General features: G+C 39.0%; 2 protein-coding genes across 2 annotated transcripts in view; both read right to left on the bottom strand.

Annotated features, from left to right (window-relative positions):
- The window catches only part of vgll4b (vestigial-like family member 4b), a 77,126-nt gene that overhangs the window by 14,494 nt on the left and 39,219 nt on the right, over window positions 1-23,413 (bottom strand). The gene's annotated exons all lie outside the window — the stretch shown is intronic.
- Window positions 2,386-3,585, bottom strand: LOC121577891 (ragulator complex protein LAMTOR1-like). The gene has a single exon (XM_041891863.2). The coding sequence runs from the start codon at window positions 3,532-3,534 to the stop codon at window positions 3,052-3,054; it is 483 nt and encodes a 160-aa protein (XP_041747797.2). The 5' UTR covers window positions 3,535-3,585; the 3' UTR covers window positions 2,386-3,051.

The following is a 23,413-nucleotide window of genomic DNA, read 5'->3' on the forward strand; positions in this document are numbered from 1 at the left end:
AGAGAGTTAAGTAGAGTACTGAGAGTTAAGTAGAGTACTGAGAGTTAAGTAGAGTAGAGAGAGTTAAGTAGAGTAGAGAGAGTTAAGTAGAGTACTGAGAGTAGAGAGAGTTAAGTAGAGTACTGAGAGTTAAGTAGAGTACTGAGAGTAGAGAGAGTTAAGTAGAGTACTGAGAGTAGAGAGAGTTAAGTAGAGTAATGAGAGTTAAGTAGAGTCCTGAGAGTTAAGTAGAGTAGAGAGATTTAAGTAGAGTAGAGAGAGTTAAGTAGAGTAGAGAGAGTTAAGTAGAGTAGAGAGAGTAGAGAGAGTTAAGTAGAGTACTGAGAGTAGAGAGAGTTAAGTAGAGTACTGAGAGTTAAGTAGAGTACTGAGAGTTAAGTAGAGTACTGAGAGTAGAGAGAGTTAAGTAGAGTACTGAGAGTAGAGAGAGTTAAGTAGAGTACTGAGAGTAGAGAGAGTTAAGTAGAGTATAGAGAGTTAAGTAGAGTAGAGAGAGTAGAGAGAGTTAAGTAGAGTAGAGAGAGTTAAGTAGAGTACTGAGAGTAGAGAGAGTTAAGTAGAGTACTGAGAGTAGAGAGAGTTAAGTAGAGTACTGAGAGTTAAGTAGAGTACTGAGAGTTAAGTAGAGTACTGAGAGTAGAGAGGTTACGTAGAGTACTGAGAGTAGAGAGAGTTAAGTAGAGTACTGAGAGTAGAGAGAGTTAAGTAGAGTACTGAGAGTAGAGAGAGTTAAGTAGAGTACTGAGAGTAGAGAGAGTTAAGTAGAGTACTGAGAGTAGAGAGAGTTATGTAGAGTACTGAGAGTAGAGAGAGTTATGTAGAGTACTGAGAGTTAAGTAGAGTACTGAGAGTTAAGTAGAGTACTGAGAGTAGAGAGAGTTAAGTAGAGTACTAAGAGTTAAGTAGAGTACTGAGAATTAAGTAGAGTAGAGAGAGTTAAGTAGAGTACTAAGAGTTAAGTAGAGTACTGAGAGTTAAGTAGAGTACTGAGAATTAAGTAGAGTAGAGAGAGTTAAGTAGAGTACTAAGAGTTAAGTAGAGTACTGAGAGTTAAGTAGAGTACTGAGAGTAGAGAGAGTTAGGTAGAGTACTGAGAGTTAGGTAGAGTACTGAGAGTAGAGAGAGTTAGGTAGAGTACTGAGAGTTAGGTAGAGTACTGAGAGTAGAGAGAGTTAAGTAGAGTACTGAGAGTTAAGTAGAGTACTGAGAGTTAAGTAGAGTACTGAGAGTTAAGTAGAGTACTGAGAGTTAAGTAGAGTACTGAGAGTAGAGAGAGTTAAGTAGAGTACTGAGAGTAGAGAGAGTTAAGTAGAGTACTGAGAGTAGAGAGAGTTAAGTAGAGTACTGAGAGTAGAGAGAGTTAAGTAGAGTACTGAGAGTAGAGAGAATTTGACCAACTTCAACGACAGATTCTAAAGCAGAAGGCTTTATAGTTTGTAGACTTTATAGTTTATAAAGATAAAGTATATCTTACACATAAACAGAGAGTGAAGTGATGAGACCAGTCACGTATTCCCCTTTTATTTTTTATTTTCTTCCCTTCTTTTCCCTCCCTCCATGTCATTAGTGTTCTCTAGAGAGAGGAGTCTCAACATGTTCTGTCTCGGTTTCTCCCTGGGCTCTTTACCTTCATTCAGCAAGCTGAAACAGCGGACACCAGGAGAGGAGAGAAAGAGGGGAAGAAAGAGGAGAGGAGAGAATAAGGTGTAGAAAGAAAGTAAGGAGGAGCAATAACATGACATGTCCCTTCCCCCTTTCACTCCTACCTTTACAGAAAAGTGATGTTAGAAGTATCTAAATCAACTTCATGTGAAAACATGAAGCTGCAGCTGTTTTGATAAAGAGGGTTGGGGATGGGGTGGGGACAGGGAGGGATGTGGCTGGCTGGGGTATAGGGAAGGCTGGGAGGTTCTGGGGGGGGGGCTAGCCCAACTTTAATCATCGTCAAGAAGCATGAAGCAAACCCAGCATCCTCCCACTAGAAAGACTGGCTGGGGCCTCCCAAACTTGGCAAGGCGCTGTCTGGGGGAGGGAGGGAAAACAGAGGGTCTAATCTGGGCAAGTTGTAGTAGTCTTTTCACAAGAAATGTTCCCTACTATACCTTTCGCTGCTTGGAGACACAAACCTACTACACCTCAGCAGCAATAGTAAGACATTTTCTGATGTTTATCTTAATTTAATTTCAGAAAAAGAGAGAGACAGAAAAAAAAATACCATACGACAGACCACGTATACACCCTGCACACCCTTATCGACAAACAAACAAAACAAAAGCAAAGTCTTCTCATGTTTGGTTGATTTCAAAAAAGCTACCTTGGCCTAAACATCAACACATTTACATTTTACATTTTAGTCATTTAGCAGACGCTCTTATCCAGAGCGACTTACAGTTAGTAAGTGCATACATTTTTCATACTGACATGAGACATGAGGGGTGGGATGTGTGTTCTGGGTGACGGGTCCACACAGTGTCAGAACAACAGCATCCCCATGCTGACTAGTGGGTTGGCTGGCTGTGGACATCTTTTTTTGTCCTGTTACTGTGCTACATTTGGACATGCTTAATTACCCTCTTTTCCTAGCTGTAGTTAGTTAGTTAGAATATTACCGTAGCTGCATATCAGACGAGGCTAGCTACTCCTGAAACTCACAGCCAGAGCTAACGCCACCAGCAGCCTAGCCATGCCGCGCAGCTAGCTAACCGTTTATTCATTAAATCAGACTCAGTCACTCTTCAAACAATAAACTTTAAAATTACAAAAAAACTGCCCTAACACCATTATCGTTATACTACCATTTGAGAGTAAAAAAATTCCTTGACGGCTGGTGAAGGAAGGATGAATGGTGGCTTTGAAAGGTGGTTCTGAGGAGTGCAGGGCAAGGTTGGATAACCTTTTCAGCAGGGGAGGCCTTGTTGTCATAGTCCTCAACTGGAGCAGCAGGTTGCTAGTGGCATAGCTGGGAAGCACAGGGACTGGTAATCATAGATGCATTGTGGGCATGGGGGACGGGACGGGACGGGATGAGTATTATGGCGGCCAGAGGGTAGATCAGGGGATGGCAAATTGAACCACTAGCTCTTCTTTAGCATCCACCTTGATCTGAGAGATTGCACTGTAAGCATAGGCAGCTATCTTGGACACCTGTTGTACATCCGAGTCTGGCAACAGATCACTAGCGAGCACTTGGTGCGGCTGGCTGGTAAGGGAAGGGAGAGGGAGGGGCTTCTTCTGAGACAGACTGTTACTCAACAAGGCCAGTTTTGTACTGTATTGCCGAGCTTTGTCCATGTACTCATGCTGCTCCATGCCTTGAGAGTCTGCCGCCGAGACATCGATGATGTTCAGGGCTGTCTTGGTAAGGATGGATGTGAGTAAGGCCTGTTCGTCTGTGCGGGCTGAGGGTACACTGGCGGAGCTCCATTCTGTGCCGTTGAGGGGCTTGCTGTCGGGGTTCGGGTGGGGGATCAGCGGCTTACGCTCATCAGGGTCCTGCTCGGTGGTCTCGTTCTCGCTGCTGTAACAACAACCCATGGCGTCCGCTGGGCGTTCGGCGGTCTGCCAATCTCCAACTACTCCACCCCGGAAACTATAGCTATAATAAGAGAAACAGACCCTGTCTCAGTCCAAAGGAAAGGAATCAAACTTCTTTCCTTGTTTCTCTCTGACCGCTTATGTCAGCTAATACTACAAACAAAGCCTATCACATGACACAACAGGTAACTTCCACAAGGCTGTGAACGATCTAAGAGACAAGGTAAAATGGGCCTTCTATGCCATCAAAAGGAACATAAAACTCAACATCCCAATGGCTAAAAATACTTCAATCAGTTGTCGAACCCACTGCCCTCTATCGTTGTGAGGTCTAAGGTCCACTCACCAACCAAGAATTCACAAAATGGGACAAACACCCAATTGAGACTCTGCATGCAGAATTCTGTAAAAAATATACTTTGTCTACAATGTAAAACCCCAAACAATGCATGCAGAGCAGAATTAGGACTATACCCGCTAGTTATCAAAATCCAGAAAAGAGCTGTTAAATTCTACAACCACCTAAAAGGAAGCGATGCCCACACATTACATCACAAAGCCCTCACCTACAGAGAGATTAACCTAAAGAAGAGTCCCCTCAGCCAGCTGGTTCTGGGGCTCTGTTCACAAACACAAACAGACCCCACAGAGCCCAGGACAGAAACATATTTAGACCAGACCAAACTAAATTATGAGAAAGCAAAAAGATAACTATTTGACACACTGGAAAGAATCAACCAAAAAACTGAGCAAATTGGAACGCTATCTGGCCCTAAACAGAGAGTACACAGTGGCAGAAAACCTGACAAACGTGACTGACCCCAAATTAAGAAAATCATTGACTATGTACAGACTCAGTGAGCATAGCCTTGCTATTGAGAAAGGCCGCCATATGCAGACCTGGCTCTCAAGTGAAGACAGGCTATGTACCCACTGCCCACAAAATGAGGTGGAAACTGAGCTGTACTTCCTAACCTCCTGCCAAATGTATGACCACATTAGAGCCACATTTCCCACAGATCACACAGACCCACAAAGAATTAGAAAACAAATCAAACATTAGTAAACTCCCATATCTGTTAGGCAATCACAGCAGCAAGATGTGGCCCGTTGCCATGAGAAAAGGGCAACCAGTGGAGTCCAAACATTGTAAATACAATTTATCTGTTTATTTATTTTCCCGTTCATACTTCAACTACTTGCATATTGTTACAACACTGTACATAGCCAATAATATAACATTTGAAATGTCTATTCTTTTAAAACTTTTGTAATGTTTACTAATGTCTCCTTTGTTTAGTTCCCTTTTGTTTATTGTCTTTTCCATTTGGTTTGGCAATGTAAACATATGTTTCCCATGCCAATAAAGCCCTTTGAATTGAATTGAGAGAGAGAGAGAGAGAGAGAGAGCGCGAGAGAGAGAGAGAAAGCGAGAGAGAGAGAGAGAAAGCGAGAGAGAGAAAGCGAGAGAGAGAGAGAGAGAGAGAGAGAGAGAGAGAGAGAGAGAGAGAGAGAGAGAGAGAGAGAGAGAGAGAGAAAGAGAGAGAGAGAGAAAGAGAGTGAGAGAGGCAGACAGACCGAGAGAGAGAGAAAGCGAGAGGTGGGAGATTACTATAGATCACTGTATGTATGGTCAGTCACTAGCTAAAGTAACAGGTTGTGTAGTCCTATATATGACTTTTATTTAATAGACGTTGGGTTAGATACAGGGTGTTATTAGTGGTGGTGTGGTGGCAGAACCCACAGGTTTTATTCAGTCATCCATTAATAACAGAATCAAAACCAACCCGCAATACATAAATGATTAAGTAATACGTCCTGGTACAATATTAAAACACACTCCGGTCTACAGCTGCAGTCTGCGATTCGGAAAAACACCAAGAGTTCAAAGACCATTAAGCGGCTTCATATGTTAATGTAACTATGCTGGGACAGAATACTAACCCATATGTTAATGTAACTATGCTGGGACAGAATACTAACCCATATGTTAATGTAACTATGCTGGGACAGAATACTAACCCATCATATGTTAATGTAACTATGCTGGGACAGAATACTAACCCATATGTTAATGTAACTATGCTGGGACAGAATACTAACCTATCATATGTTAATGTAACTATGCTGGGACAGAATACTAACCCATATGTTCATGTAACTATGCTGGGACAGAATACTAACCCATGTGTTAATGTAACTATGCTGGGACAGAATACTAACCCATATGTTAATGTAACTATGCTGCGACAGAATACTAACCTATCATATGTTAATGTAACTATGCTGGGACAGAATACTAACCTATCATATGTTAATGTAACTATGCTGGGACAGAATACTAACCCATATGTTCATGTAACTATGCTGGGACAGAATACTAACCCATATGTTAATGTAACTATGCTGGGACAGAATACTAACCCATATGTTAATGTAACTATCATGGGACAGAATACTAACCCATATGTTAATGTAACTATGCTGGGACAGAATACTAACCCATCATATGTTAATGTAACTATGCTGGGACAGAATACTAACCCATATGTTCATGTAACTATGCTGGGACAGAATACTAACATATCATATGTTAATGTAACTATGCTGGGACAGAATACTAACCCATATGTTCATGTAACTATGCTGGGACAGAATACTAACCCATGTGTTAATGTAACTATGCTGGGACAGAATACTAACCCATATGTTAATGTAACTATGCTGGGACAGAATACTAACCCATATGTTAATGTAACTATGCTGGGACAGAATACTAACCCATATGTTCATGTAACTATGCTGGGACAGAATACTAACCCATATGTTCATATAACTATGCTGGGACAGAATACTAACCCATATGTTAATGTAACTATGCTGGGACAGAATACTAACCCATATGTTAATGTAACTATGCTGGGACAGAATACTAACCCATATGTTAATGTAACTATGCTGGGACAGAATACTAACCCATCATATGTTCATGTAACTATGCTGGGACAGAATACTAACCCATATGTTCATATAACTATGCTGGGACAGAATACTAACCCATATGTTCATATAACTATGCTGGGACAGAATACTAACCCATATGTTAATGTAACTATGCTGGGACAGAATACTAACCCATATGTTAATGTCACTATGCTGGGACAGAATACTAACCCATATGTTAATGTAACTATGCTGGGACAGAATACTAACCCATATGTTAATGTAACTATGCTGGGACAGAATACTAACCCATATGTTCATATAACTATGCTGGGACAGAATACAAACCCATATGTTCATATAACTATGCTGGGACAGAATACTAACCCATATGTTAATGTAACTATGCTGGGACAGAATACTAACCCATATGTTAATGTAACTATGCTGGGACAGAATACTAACCCATATGTTCATGTAACTATGCTGGGACAGAATACTAACCCATATGTTCATATAACTATGCTGGGACAGAATACTAACCCATATGTTAATGTAACTATGCTGGGACAGAATACTAACCCATATGTTAATGTAACTATGCTGGGACAGAATACTAACCCATATGTTAATGTAACTATGCTGGGACAGAATACTAACCCATATGTTAATGTAACTATGCTGGGACAGAATACTAACATATCATATGTTAATGTAACTATGCTGGGACAGAATACTAACCCATATGTTCATGTAACTATGCTGGGACAGAATACTAACCCATATGTTAATGTAACTATGCTGGGAGAGAATACTAACCCATATGTTCATGTAACTATGCTGGGACAGAATACTAACCCATATGTTAATGTAACTATGCTGGGACAGAATACTAACCCATATGTTAATGTAACTATGCTGGGACAGAATACTAACCTATCATATGTTAATGTAACTATGCTGCGACAGAATACTAACCTATCATATGTTAATGTAACTATGCTGGGACAGAATACTAACCCATCATATGTTCATGTAACTATGCTGGGACAGAATACTAACCCATATGTTCATGTAACTATGCTGGGACAGAATACTAACCCATATGTTAATGTAACTATGCTGGGACAGAATTCTAACCTATCATATGTTAATGTAACTATGCTGCGACAGAATACTAACCCATCATATGTTCATGTAACTATGCTGGGACAGAATACTAACCCATATGTTCATGTAACTATGCTGGGACAGAATACTAACCCATATGTTCATGTAACTATGCTGGGACAGAATACTAACCCATCATATGTTAATGTAACTATGCTGGGACAGAATACTAACCCATCATATGTTAATGTAACTATGCTGGGACAGAATACTAACCCATCATATGTTAATGTAACTATGCTGGGACAGAATACTAACCCATATGTTCATGTAACTATGCTGGGACAGAATACTAACCCATATGTTCATGTAACTATGCTGGGACAGAATACTAACCCATATGTTCATGTAACTATGCTGGGACAGAATACTAACCAATCATATGTTAATGTAACTATGCTGGGACAGAATACTAACCCATCATATGTTAATGTAACTATGCTGGGACAGAATACTAACCCATCATATGTTAATGTAACTATGCTGGGACAGAATACTAACCCATATGTTCATGTAACTATGCTGGGACAGAATACTAACCCATATGTTAATGTAACTATGCTGGGACAGAATACTAACCCATATGTTCATGTAACTATGCTGGGACAGAATACTAACCCATATGTTCATGTAACTATGCTGGGACAGAATACTAACCCATCATATGTTAATGTAACTATGCTGGGACAGAATACTAACCCATCATATGTTAATGTACCTATGCTGGGACAGAATACTAACCCATATGTTCATGTAACTATGCTGGGACAGAATACTAACCCATCATATGTTCATGTAACTATGCTGGGACAGAATACTAACCCATATGTTCATGTAACTATGCTGGGACAGAATACTAACCCATCATATGTTAATGTACCTATGCTGGGACAGAATACTAACCCATATGTTCATGTAACTATGCTGGGACAGAATACTAACATATCATATGTTAATGTAACTATGCTGGGACAGAATACTAACCCATATGTTCATGTAACTATGCTGGGACAGAATACTAACCCATGTGTTAATGTAACTATGCTGGGACAGAATACTAACCCATATGTTAATGTAACTATGCTGGGACAGAATACTAACCCATATGTTAATGTAACTATGCTGGGACAGAATACTAACCCATATGTTAATGTAACTATGCTGGGACAGAATACTAACCCATATGTTCATGTAACTATGCTGGGACAGAATACTAACCCATATGTTCATATAACTATGCTGGGACAGAATACTAACCCATATGTTAATGTAACTATGCTGGGACAGAATACTAACCCATATGTTAATGTAACTATGCTGGGACAGAATACTAACCCATATGTTAATGTAACTATGCTGGGACAGAATACTAACCCATCATATGTTCATGTAACTATGCTGGGACAGAATACTAACCCATATGTTCATATAACTATGCTGGGACAGAATACTAATCCATATGTTCATATAACTATGCTGGGACAGAATACTAACCCATATGTTAATGTCACTATGCTGGGACAGAATACTAACCCATATGTTAATGTCACTATGCTGGGACAGAATACTAACCCATATGTTAATGTAACTATGCTGGGACAGAATACTAACCCATATGTTCATATAACTATGCTGGGACAGAATACTAACCCATATGTTCATATAACTATGCTGGGACAGAATACTAACCCATATGTTAATGTAACTATGCTGGGACAGAATACTAACCCATATGTTCATATAACTATGCTGGGACAGAATACTAACCCATATGTTAATGTAACTATGCTGGGACAGAATACTAACCCATATGTTAATGTAACTATGCTGGGACAGAATACTAACCCATATGTTAATGTAACTATGCTGGGACAGAATACTAACCCATATGTTAATGTAACTATGCTGGGACAGAATACTAACATATCATATGTTAATGTAACTATGCTGGGACAGAATACTAACCCATATGTTCATGTAACTATGCTGGGACAGAATACTAACCCATATGTTCATGTAACTATGCTGGGACAGAATACTAACCCATATGTTAATGTAACTATGCTGGGACAGAATTCTAACCTATCATATGTTAATGTAACTATGCTGCGACAGAATACTAACCCATCATATGTTCATGTAACTATGCTGGGACAGAATACTAACCCATATGTTCATGTAACTATGCTGGGACAGAATACTAACCCATATGTTCATGTAACTATGCTGGGACAGAATACTAACCAATCATATGTTAATGTACTATGCTAGGACAGAATACTAACCCATCATATGTTAATGTAACTATGCTGGGACAGAATACTAACCCATCATATGTTAATGTAACTATGCTGGGACAGAATACTAACCCATATGTTCATGTAACTATGCTGGGACAGAATACTAACCCATATGTTCATGTAACTATGCTGGGACAGAATACTAACCCATATGTTCATGTAACTATGCTGGGACAGAATACTAACCAATCATATGTTAATGTAACTATGCTGGGACAGAATACTAACCCATCATATGTTAATGTAACTATGCTGGGACAGAATACTAACCCATCATATGTTAATGTAACTATGCTGGGACAGAATACTAACCCATATGTTCATGTAACTATGCTGGGACAGAATACTAACCCATATGTTAATGTAACTATGCTGGGACAGAATACTAACCCATATGTTCATGTAACTATGCTGGGACAGAATACTAACCCATCATGTTCATGTAACTATGCTGGGACAGAATACTAACCCATCATATGTTAATGTAACTATGCTGGGACAGAATACTAACCCATCATATGTTAATGTACCTATGCTGGGACAGAATACTAACCCATATGTTCATGTAACTATGCTGGGACAGAATACTAACCCATATGTTCATGTAACTATGCTGGGACAGAATACTAACCCATATGTTAATGTAACTATGCTGGGACAGAATTCTAACCTATCATATGTTAATGTAACTATGCTGCGACAGAATACTAACCCATCATATGTTCATGTAACTATGCTGGGACAGAATACTAACCCATATGTTCATGTAACTATGCTGGGACAGAATACTAACCCATATGTTCATGTAACTATGCTGGGACAGAATACTAACCAATCATATGTTAATGTACTATGCTAGGACAGAATACTAACCCATCATATGTTAATGTAACTATGCTGGGACAGAATACTAACCCATCATATGTTAATGTAACTATGCTGGGACAGAATACTAACCCATATGTTCATGTAACTATGCTGGGACAGAATACTAACCCATATGTTCATGTAACTATGCTGGGACAGAATACTAACCCATATGTTCATGTAACTATGCTGGGACAGAATACTAACCAATCATATGTTAATGTAACTATGCTGGGACAGAATACTAACCCATCATATGTTCATGTAACTATGCTGGGACAGAATACTAACCCATCATATGTTAATGTAACTATGCTGGGACAGAATACTAACCCATATGTTCATGTAACTATGCTGGGACAGAATACTAACCCATATGTTAATGTAACTATGCTGGGACAGAATACTAACCCATATGTTAATGTAACTATGCTGGGACAGAATACTAACCTATCATATGTTAATGTAACTATGCTGGGACAGAATACTAACCTATCATATGTTAATGTAACTATGCTGGGACAGAATACTAACCCATCATATGTTCATGTAACTATGCTGGGACAGAATACTAACCCATATGTTCATGTAACTATGCTGGGACAGAATACTAACCCATATGTTCATGTAACTATGCTGGGACAGAATTCTAACCTATCATATGTTAATGTAACTATGCTGGGACAGAATACTAACCCATCATATGTTCATGTAACTATGCTGGGACAGAATACTAACCCATATGTTAATGTAACTATGCTGGGACAGAATACTAACCCATATGTTAATGTCACTATGCTGGGACAGAATACTAACCCATATGTTAATGTAACTATGCTGGGACAGAATACTAACCCATATGTTAATGTAACTATGCTGGGACAGAATACTAACCCATATGTTCATATAACTATGCTGGGACAGAATACAAACCCATATGTTCATATAACTATGCTGGGACAGAATACTAACCCATATGTTAATGTAACTATGCTGGGACAGAATACTAACCCATATGTTAATGTAACTATGCTGGGACAGAATACTAACCCATATGTTAATGTAACTATGCTGGGACAGAATACTAACCTATCATATGTTAATGTAACTATGCTGCGACAGAATACTAACCTATCATATGTTAATGTAACTATGCTGGGACAGAATACTAACCCATCATATGTTCATGTAACTATGCTGGGACAGAATACTAACCCATATGTTCATGTAACTATGCTGGGACAGAATACTAACCCATATGTTAATGTAACTATGCTGGGACAGAATTCTAACCTATCATATGTTAATGTAACTATGCTGCGACAGAATACTAACCCATCATATGTTCATGTAACTATGCTGGGACAGAATACTAACCCATATGTTAATGTAACTATGCTGGGACAGAATACTAACCCATATGTTAATGTCACTATGCTGGGACAGAATACTAACCCATATGTTAATGTAACTATGCTGGGACAGAATACTAACCCATATGTTAATGTAACTATGCTGGGACAGAATACTAACCCATATGTTCATATAACTATGCTGGGACAGAATACAAACCCATATGTTCATATAACTATGCTGGGACAGAATACTAACCCATATGTTAATGTAACTATGCTGGGACAGAATACTAACCCATATGTTAATGTAACTATGCTGGGACAGAATACTAACCCATATGTTCATGTAACTATGCTGGGACAGAATACTAACCCATATGTTCATATAACTATGCTGGGACAGAATACTAACCCATATGTTAATGTAACTATGCTGGGACAGAATACTAACCCATATGTTAATGTAACTATGCTGGGACAGAATACTAACCCATATGTTAATGTAACTATGCTGGGACAGAATACTAACCCATATGTTAATGTAACTATGCTGGGACAGAATACTAACATATCATATGTTAATGTAACTATGTTGGGACAGAATACTAACCCATATGTTCATGTAACTATGCTGGGACAGAATACTAACCCATATGTTAATGTAACTATGCTGGGAGAGAATACTAACCCATATGTTCATGTAACTATGCTGGGACAGAATACTAACCCATATGTTAATGTAACTATGCTGGGACAGAATACTAACCCATATGTTAATGTAACTATGCTGGGACAGAATACTAACCTATCATATGTTAATGTAACTATGCTGCGACAGAATACTAACCTATCATATGTTAATGTAACTATGCTGGGACAGAATACTAACCCATCATATGTTCATGTAACTATGCTGGGACAGAATACTAACCCATATGTTCATGTAACTATGCTGGGACAGAATACTAACCCATATGTTCATGTAACTATGCTGGGACAGAATACTAACCCATATGTTCATATAACTATGCTGGGACAGAATACTAACCCATATGTTAATGTAACTATGCTGGGACAGAATACTAACCCATATGTTAATGTAACTATGCTGGGACAGAATACTAACCCATATGTTAATGTAACTATGCTGGGACAGAATACTAACCCATATGTTAATGTAACTATGCTGGGACAGAATACTAACATATCATATGTTAATGTAACTATGCTGGGACAGAATACTAACCCATATGTTCATGTAACTATGCTGGGACAGAATACTAACCCATATGTTAATGTAACTATGCTGGGAGAGAATACTAACCCATATGTTCATGTAACTATGCTGGGACAGAATACTAACCCATATGTTAATGTAACTATGCTGGGACAGAATACTAACCCATATGTTAATGTAACTATGCTGGGACAGAATACTAACCTATCATATGTTAATGTAACTATGCTGCGACAGAATACTAACCTATCATATGTTAATGTAACTATGCTGGGACAGAATACTAACCCATCATATGTTCATGTAACTATGCTGGGACAGAATACTAACCCATATGTTCATGTAACTATGCTGGGACAGAATACTAACCCATATGTTAATGTAACTATGCTGGGACAGAATTCTAACCTATCATATGTTAATGTAACTATGCTGCGACAGAATACTAACCCATCATATGTTCATGTAACTATGCTGGGACAGAATACTAACCCATATGTTCATGTAACTATGCTGGGACAGAATACTAACCCATATGTTCATGTAACTATGCTGGGACAGAATACTAACCCATCATATGTTAATGTAACTATGCTGGGACAGAATACTAACCCATCATATGTTAATGTAACTATGCTGGGACAGAATACTAACCCATCATATGTTAATGTAACTATGCTGGGACAGAATACTAACCCATATGTTCATGTAACTATGCTGGGACAGAATACTAACCCATATGTTCATGTAACTATGCTGGGACAGAATACTAACCCATATGTTCATGTAACTATGCTGGGACAGAATACTAACCAATCATATGTTAATGTAACTATGCTGGGACAGAATACTAACCCATCATATGTTAATGTAACTATGCTGGGACAGAATACTAACCCATCATATGTTAATGTAACTATGCTGGGACAGAATACTAACCCATATGTTCATGTAACTATGCTGGGACAGAATACTAACCCATATGTTAATGTAACTATGCTGGGACAGAATACTAACCCATATGTTCATGTAACTATGCTGGGACAGAATACTAACCCATATGTTCATGTAACTATGCTGGGACAGAATACTAACCCATCATATGTTAATGTAACTATGCTGGGACAGAATACTAACCCATCATATGTTAATGTACCTATGCTGGGACAGAATACTAACCCATATGTTCATGTAACTATGCTGGGACAGAATACTAACCCATCATATGTTCATGTAACTATGCTGGGACAGAATACTAACCCATATGTTCATGTAACTATGCTGGGACAGAATACTAACCCATCATATGTTAATGTACCTATGCTGGGACAGAATACTAACCCATATGTTCATGTAACTATGCTGGGACAGAATACTAACATATCATATGTTAATGTAACTATGCTGGGACAGAATACTAACCCATATGTTCATGTAACTATGCTGGGACAGAATACTAACCCATGTGTTAATGTAACTATGCTGGGACAGAATACTAACCCATATGTTAATGTAACTATGCTGGGACAGAATACTAACCCATATGTTAATGTAACTATGCTGGGACAGAATACTAACCCATATGTTCATGTAACTATGCTGGGACAGAATACTAACCCATATGTTCATATAACTATGCTGGGACAGAATACTAACCCATATGTTAATGTAACTATGCTGGGACAGAATACTAACCCATATGTTAATGTAACTATGCTGGGACAGAATACTAACCCATATGTTAATGTAACTATGCTGGGACAGAATACTAACCCATCATATGTTCATGTAACTATGCTGGGACAGAATACTAACCCATATGTTCATATAACTATGCTGGGACAGAATACTAACCCATATGTTCATATAACTATGCTGGGACAGAATACTAACCCATATGTTAATGTAACTATGCTGGGACAGAATACTAACCCATATGTTAATGTCACTATGCTGGGACAGAATACTAACCCATATGTTAATGTAACTATGCTGGGACAGAATACTAACCCATATGTTAATGTAACTATGCTGGGACAGAATACTAACCCATATGTTCATATAACTATGCTGGGACAGAATACTAACCCATATGTTCATATAACTATGCTGGGACAGAATACTAACCCATATGTTAATGTAACTATGCTGGGACAGAATACTAACCCATATGTTCATATAACTATGCTGGGACAGAATACTAACCCATATGTTAATGTAACTATGCTGGGACAGAATACTAACCCATATGTTAATGTAACTATGCTGGGACAGAATACTAACCCATATGTTAATGTAACTATGCTGGGACAGAATACTAACCCATATGTTAATGTAACTATGCTGGGACAGAATACTAACATATCATATGTTAATGTAACTATGCTGGGACAGAATACTAACCCATATGTTCATGTAACTATGCTGGGACAGAATACTAACCCATATGTTCATGTAACTATGCTGGGACAGAATACTAACCCATATGTTAATGTAACTATGCTGGGACAGAATTCTAACCTATCATATGTTAATGTAACTATGCTGCGACAGAATACTAACCCATCATATGTTCATGTAACTATGCTGGGACAGAATACTAACCCATATGTTCATGTAACTATGCTGGGACAGAATACTAACCCATATGTTCATGTAACTATGCTGGGACAGAATACTAACCAATCATATGTTAATGTACTATGCTGGGACAGAATACTAACCCATCATATGTTAATGTAACTATGCTGGGACAGAATACTAACCCATCATATGTTAATGTAACTATGCTGGGACAGAATACTAACCCATATGTTCATGTAACTATGCTGGGACAGAATACTAACCCATATGTTCATGTAACTATGCTGGGACAGAATACTAACCCATATGTTCATGTAACTATGCTGGGACAGAATACTAACCAATCATATGTTAATGTAACTATGCTGGGACAGAATACTAACCCATCATATGTTAATGTAACTATGCTGGGACAGAATACTAACCCATCATATGTTAATGTAACTATGCTGGGACAGAATACTAACCCATATGTTCATGTAACTATGCTGGGACAGAATACTAACCCATATGTTAATGTAACTATGCTGGGACAGAATACTAACCCATATGTTCATGTAACTATGCTGGGACAGAATACTAACCCATATGTTCATGTAACTATGCTGGGACAGAATACTAACCCATCATATGTTAATGTAACTATGCTGGGACAGAATACTAACCCATCATATGTTAATGTACCTATGCTGGGACAGAATACTAACCCATATGTTCATGTAACTATGCTGGGACAGAATACTAACCCATCATATGTTCATGTAACTATGCTGGGACAGAATACTAACCCATATGTTCATGTAACTATGCTGGGACAGAATACTAACCCATCATATGTTAATGTACCTATGCTGGGACAGAATACTAACCCATATGTTCATGTAACTATGCTGGGACAGAATACTAACCCATATGTTAATGTAACTATGCTGGGACAGAATACTAACCCATCATATGTTAATGTAACTATGCTGGGACAGAATACTAACCCATATGTTAATGTAACTATGCTGGGACAGAATACTAACCTATCATATGTTAATGTAACTATGCTGGGACAGAATACTAACCCATATGTTCATGTAACTATGCTGGGACAGAATACTAACCCATGTGTTAATGTAACTATGCTGGGACAGAATACTAACCCATATGTTAATGTAACTATGCTGGGACAGAATACTAACCTATCATATGTTAATGTAACTATGCTGGGACAGAATACTAACCCATATGTTCATGTAACTATGCTGGGACAGAATACTAACCCATATGTTAATGTAACTATGCTGGGACAGAATACTAACCCATATGTTAATGTAACTATCATGGGACAGAATACTAACCCATATGTTAATGTAACTATGCTGGGACAGAATACTAACCCATCATATGTTAATGTAACTATGCTGGGACAGAATACTAACCCATATGTTCATGTAACTATGCTGGGACAGAATACTAACATATCATATGTTAATGTAACTATGCTGGGACAGAATACTAACCCATATGTTCATGTAACTATGCTGGGACAGAATACTAACCCATGTGTTAATGTAACTATGCTGGGACAGAATACTAACCCATATGTTAATGTAACTATGCTGGGACAGAATACTAACCCATATGTTAATGTAACTATGCTGGGACAGAATACTAACCCATATGTTCATGTAACTATGCTGGGACAGAATACTAACCCATATGTTCATATAACTATGCTGGGACAGAATACTAACCCATATGTTAATGTAACTATGCTGGGACAGAATACTAACCCATATGTTAATGTAACTATGCTGGGACAGAATACTAACCCATATGTTAATGTAACTATGCTGGGACAGAATACTAACCCATCATATGTTCATGTAACTATGCTGGGACAGAATACTAACCCATATGTTCATATAACTATGCTGGGACAGAATACTAACCCATATGTTCATATAACTATGCTGGGACAGAATACTAACCCATATGTTAATGTAACTATGCTGGGACAGAATACTAACCCATATGTTAATGTCACTATGCTGGGACAGAATACTAACCCATATGTTAATGTAACTATGCTGGGACAGAATACTAACCCATATGTTAATGTAACTATGCTGGGACAGAATACTAACCCATATGTTCATATAACTATGCTGGGACAGAATACAAACCCATATGTTCATATAACTATGCTGGGACAGAATACTAACCCATATGTTAATGTAACTATGCTGGGACAGAATACTAACCCATATGTTAATGTAACTATGCTGGGACAGAATACTAACCCATATGTTCATGTAACTATGCTGGGACAGAATACTAACCCATATGTTCATATAACTATGCTGGGACAGAATACTAACCCATATGTTAATGTAACTATGCTGGGACAGAATACTAACCCATATGTTAATGTAACTATGCTGGGACAGAATACTAACCCATATGTTCATGTAACTATGCTGGGACAGAATACTAACCCATATGTTAATGTAACTATGCTGGGACAGAATACTAACATATCATATGTTAATGTAACTATGCTGGGACAGAATACTAACCCATATGTTCATGTAACTATGCTGGGACAGAATACTAACCCATCATATGTTAATGTAACTATGCTGGGAGAGAATACTAACCCATATGTTCATGTAACTATGCTGGGACAGAATACTAACCCATATGTTAATGTAACTATGCTGGGACAGAATACTAACCCATATGTTAATGTAACTATGCTGGGACAGAATACTAACCTATCATATGTTAATGTAACTATGCTGCGACAGAATACTAACCTATCATATGTTAATGTAACTATGCTGGGACAGAATACTAACCCATCATATGTTCATGTAACTATGCTGGGACAGAATACTAACCCATATGTTCATGTAACTATGCTGGGACAGAATACTAACCCATATGTTAATGTAACTATGCTGGGACAGAATTCTAACCTATCATATGTTAATGTAACTATGCTGCGACAGAATACTAACCCATCATATGTTCATGTAACTATGCTGGGACAGAATACTAACCCATATGTTCATGTAACTATGCTGGGACAGAATACTAACCCATATGTTCATGTAACTATGCTGGGACAGAATACTAACCCATCATATGTTAATGTAACTATGCTGGGACAGAATACTAACCCATCATATGTTAATGTAACTATGCTGGGACAGAATACTAACCCATCATATGTTAATGTAACTATGCTGGGACAGAATACTAACCCATATGTTCATGTAACTATGCTGGGACAGAATACTAACCCATATGTTCATGTAACTATGCTGGGACAGAATACTAACCCATATGTTCATGTAACTATGCTGGGACAGAATACTAACCAATCATATGTTAATGTAACTATGCTGGGACAGAATACTAACCCATCATATGTTAATGTAACTATGCTGGGACAGAATACTAACCCATCATATGTTAATGTAACTATGCTGGGACAGAATACTAACCCATCATATGTTAATGTAACTATGCTGGGACAGAATACTAACCCATCATATGTTAATGTAACTATGCTGGGACAGAATACTAACCCATATGTTCATGTAACTATGCTGGGACAGAATACTAACCCATATGTTAATGTAACTATGCTGGGACAGAATACTAACCCATATGTTCATGTAACTATGCTGGGACAGAATACTAACCCATATGTTCATGTAACTATGCTGGGACAGAATACTAACCCATCATATGTTAATGTAACTATGCTGGGACAGAATACTAACCCATCTATGTTAATGTACCTATGCTGGGACAGAATACTAACCCATATGTTCATGTAACTATGCTGGGACAGAATACTAACCCATCATATGTTCATGTAACTATGCTGGGACAGAATACTAACCCATATGTTCATGTAACTATGCTGGGACAGAATACTAACCCATCATATGTTAATGTAACTATGCTGGGACAGAATACTAACATATCATATGTTAATGTAACTATGCTGGGACAGAATACTAACCCATATGTTCATGTAACTATGCTGGGACAGAATACTAACCCATGTGTTAATGTAACTATGCTGGGACAGAATACTAACCCATATGTTAATGTAACTATGCTGGGACAGAATACTAACCCATATGTTAATGTAACTATGCTGGGACAGAATACTAACCCATATGTTCATGTAACTATGCTGGGACAGAATACTAACCCATATGTTCATATAACTATGCTGGGACAGAATACTAACCCATATGTTAATGTAACTATGCTGGGACAGAATACTAACCCATATGTTAATGTAACTATGCTGGGACAGAATACTAACCCATATGTTAATGTAACTATGCTGGGACAGAATACTAACCCATCATATGTTCATGTAACTATGCTGGGACAGAATACTAACCCATATGTTCATATAACTATGCTGGGACAGAATACTAACCCATATGTTCATATAACTATGCTGGGACAGAATACTAACCCATATGTTAATGTAACTATGCTGGGACAGAATACTAACCCATATGTTAATGTCACTATGCTGGGACAGAATACTAACCCATATGTTAATGTAACTATGCTGGGAAAGAATACTAACCCATATGTTAATGTAACTATGCTGGGACAGAATACTAACCCATATGTTCATATAACTATGCTGGGACAGAATACTAACCCATCATATGTTAATGTAACTATGCTGGGACAGAATACTAACCCATCATATGTTAATGTAACTATGCTGGGACAGAATACTAACCCATATGTTCATGTAACTATGCTGGGACAGAATACTAACCCATATGTTCATGTAACTATGCTGGGACAGAATACTAACCCATATGTTCATGTAACTATGCTGGGACAGAATACTAACCAATCATATGTTAATGTAACTATGCTGGGACAGAATACTAACCCATCATATGTTAATGTAACTATGCTGGGACAGAATACTAACCCATCATATGTTAATGTAACTATGCTGGGACAGAATACTAACCCATATGTTCATGTAACTATGCTGGGACAGAATACTAACCCATATGTTAATGTAACTATGCTGGGACAGAATACTAACCCATATGTTCATGTAACTATGCTGGGACAGAATACTAACCCATATGTTCATGTAACTATGCTGGGACAGAATACTAACCCATCATATGTTAATGTAACTATGCTGGGACAGAATACTAACCCATCATATGTTAATGTACCTATGCTGGGACAGAATACTAACCCATATGTTCATGTAACTATGCTGGGACAGAATACTAACCCATCATATGTTCATGTAACTATGCTGGGACAGAATACTAACCCATATGTTCATGTAACTATGCTGGGACAGAATACTAACCCATCATATGTTAATGTACCTATGCTGGGACAGAATACTAACCCATATGTTCATGTAACTATGCTGGGACAGAATACTAACATATCATATGTTAATGTAACTATGCTGGGACAGAATACTAACCCATATGTTCATGTAACTATGCTGGGACAGAATACTAACCCATATGTTAATGTAACTATGCTGGGACAGAATACTAACCCATATGTTAATGTAACTATGCTGGGACAGAATACTAACCCATATGTTCATGTAACTATGCTGGGACAGAATACTAACCCATCATATGTTCATGTAACTATGCTGGGACAGAATACAAACTCATATGTTCATGTAACTATGCTGGGACAGAATACTAACCCATATGTTCATGTAACTATGCTGGGACAGAATACTAACCCATCATATGTTAATGTAACTATGCTGGGACAGAATACTAACCAATCATATGTTAATGTAACTATGCTGGGACAGAATACTAACCAATCATATGTTAATGTAACTATGCTGGGACAGAATACTAACCCATCATATGTTCATGTAACTATGCTGGGACAGAATACTAACCCATATGTTAATGTAACTATGCTGGGACAGAATACTAACCCATCATATGTTAATGTAACTATGCTGGGACAGAATACTAACCCATATGTTAATGTAACTATCCTGGGAAGGAATACTAACCCATATGTTAATGTAACTGGTCTGGGGTAGATATCCCTAGTGGTCTGGGGTAGATATCCCTAGTGGACTGGGGGTAGATATCCCTAGTGGCCTGGGGGTAGATATCCCTAGTGGCCTGGGGATAGATAGCCCTAGTGGCCTGGGGATAGATAGCCCTAGTGGCCTGGGGATAGATAGCCCTAGTGGCCTGAGGGTAGATATCCCAAGTGGCCTGGGGGTAGATATCCCTAGTGGCCTGGGGGTAGATATCCCTAGTGGCCTGGGGGTAGATATCCCTAGTGGCCTGGGGGTAGATATCCCTAGTGGCCTGGGGGTTGATTTCCCTAGTGGCCTGGGGGTAGATAGCCCTAGTGGCCTGGGGGTTGATTTCCCTAGTGGCCTGGGGGTAGATAGCCCTAGTGGCCTGGGGGTAGATAGCCCTAGTGGTCTGGGGATAGATATCCCTAGTGGCCTGGGGATAGATAGCCCTAGTGGCCTGGGGGTAGATATCCCTAGTGGCCTGGGGGTAGATATCCCTAGTGGCCTGGGGGTAGATTTCCCTAGTGGCCTGGGGGTAGATATCCCTAGTGGCCTGGGGGTAGATATCCCTAGTGGTCTGGGGGTAGATATCCCTAGTGGTCTGGGGGTAGATATCCCTAGTGGCCTGAGGTAGATATCCCTAGTGGCCTGGGGTAGATATCCCTAGTGGCCTGGGGTAGATATCCCTAGTGGCCTGGGGTAGATATCCCTAGTGGCCTGGGGTAGATATCCCTAGTGGCCTGGGGTAGATATCCCTAGTGGTCTGGGGTAGATTTCCCTAGTGGTCTGGGGGTAGATATCCCTAGTGGTCTGGGGGTAGATATCCCTAGTGGTCTGGAGGTAGATATCCCTAGTGGTCTGGGGTAGATATCCCTAGTGGTCTAGGGTAGATATCCCTAGTGGTCTGGAGGTAGATATCCCTAGTGGTCTGGAGGTAGATATCCCTAGTGGTCTGGAGGTAGATATCCCTAGTGGTCTGGGGTAGATATCCCTAGTGGTCTGGAGGTAGATATCCCTAGTGGCCTGGGGTAGATATCCCTAGTGGCCTGGGGTAGATATCCCTAGTGGCCTGGGGTAGATATCCCTAGTGGCCTGGGGTAGATATCCCTAGTGGCCTGGGGTAGATATCCCTAGTGGTCTGGAGGTAGATATCCCTAGTGGCCTGGGGGTAGATATCCCTAGTGGCCTGGGGTAGATATCCCTAGTGGTCTGGGGTAGATATCCCTAGTGGTCTGGGGTAGATATCCCTAGTGGTCTGGGGGTAGATATCCCTAGTGGTCTGGAGGTAGATATCCCTAGTGGTCTGGAGGTAGATATCCCTAGTGGTCTGGGGTAGATA

Source organism: Coregonus clupeaformis, chromosome 12 (assembly GCF_020615455.1).
Source record: "Coregonus clupeaformis isolate EN_2021a chromosome 12, ASM2061545v1, whole genome shotgun sequence".
Lineage (NCBI taxonomy): Eukaryota > Metazoa > Chordata > Actinopteri > Salmoniformes > Salmonidae > Coregonus > Coregonus clupeaformis.

What these genes read in the sequence shown, in the direction of transcription:
- LOC121577891 (XM_041891863.2), bottom strand. Translation starts at nt 3,534, where the DNA reads ATGGGTTGTTGTTACAGCAGCGAGAACGAGACCACCGAGCAGGACCCT.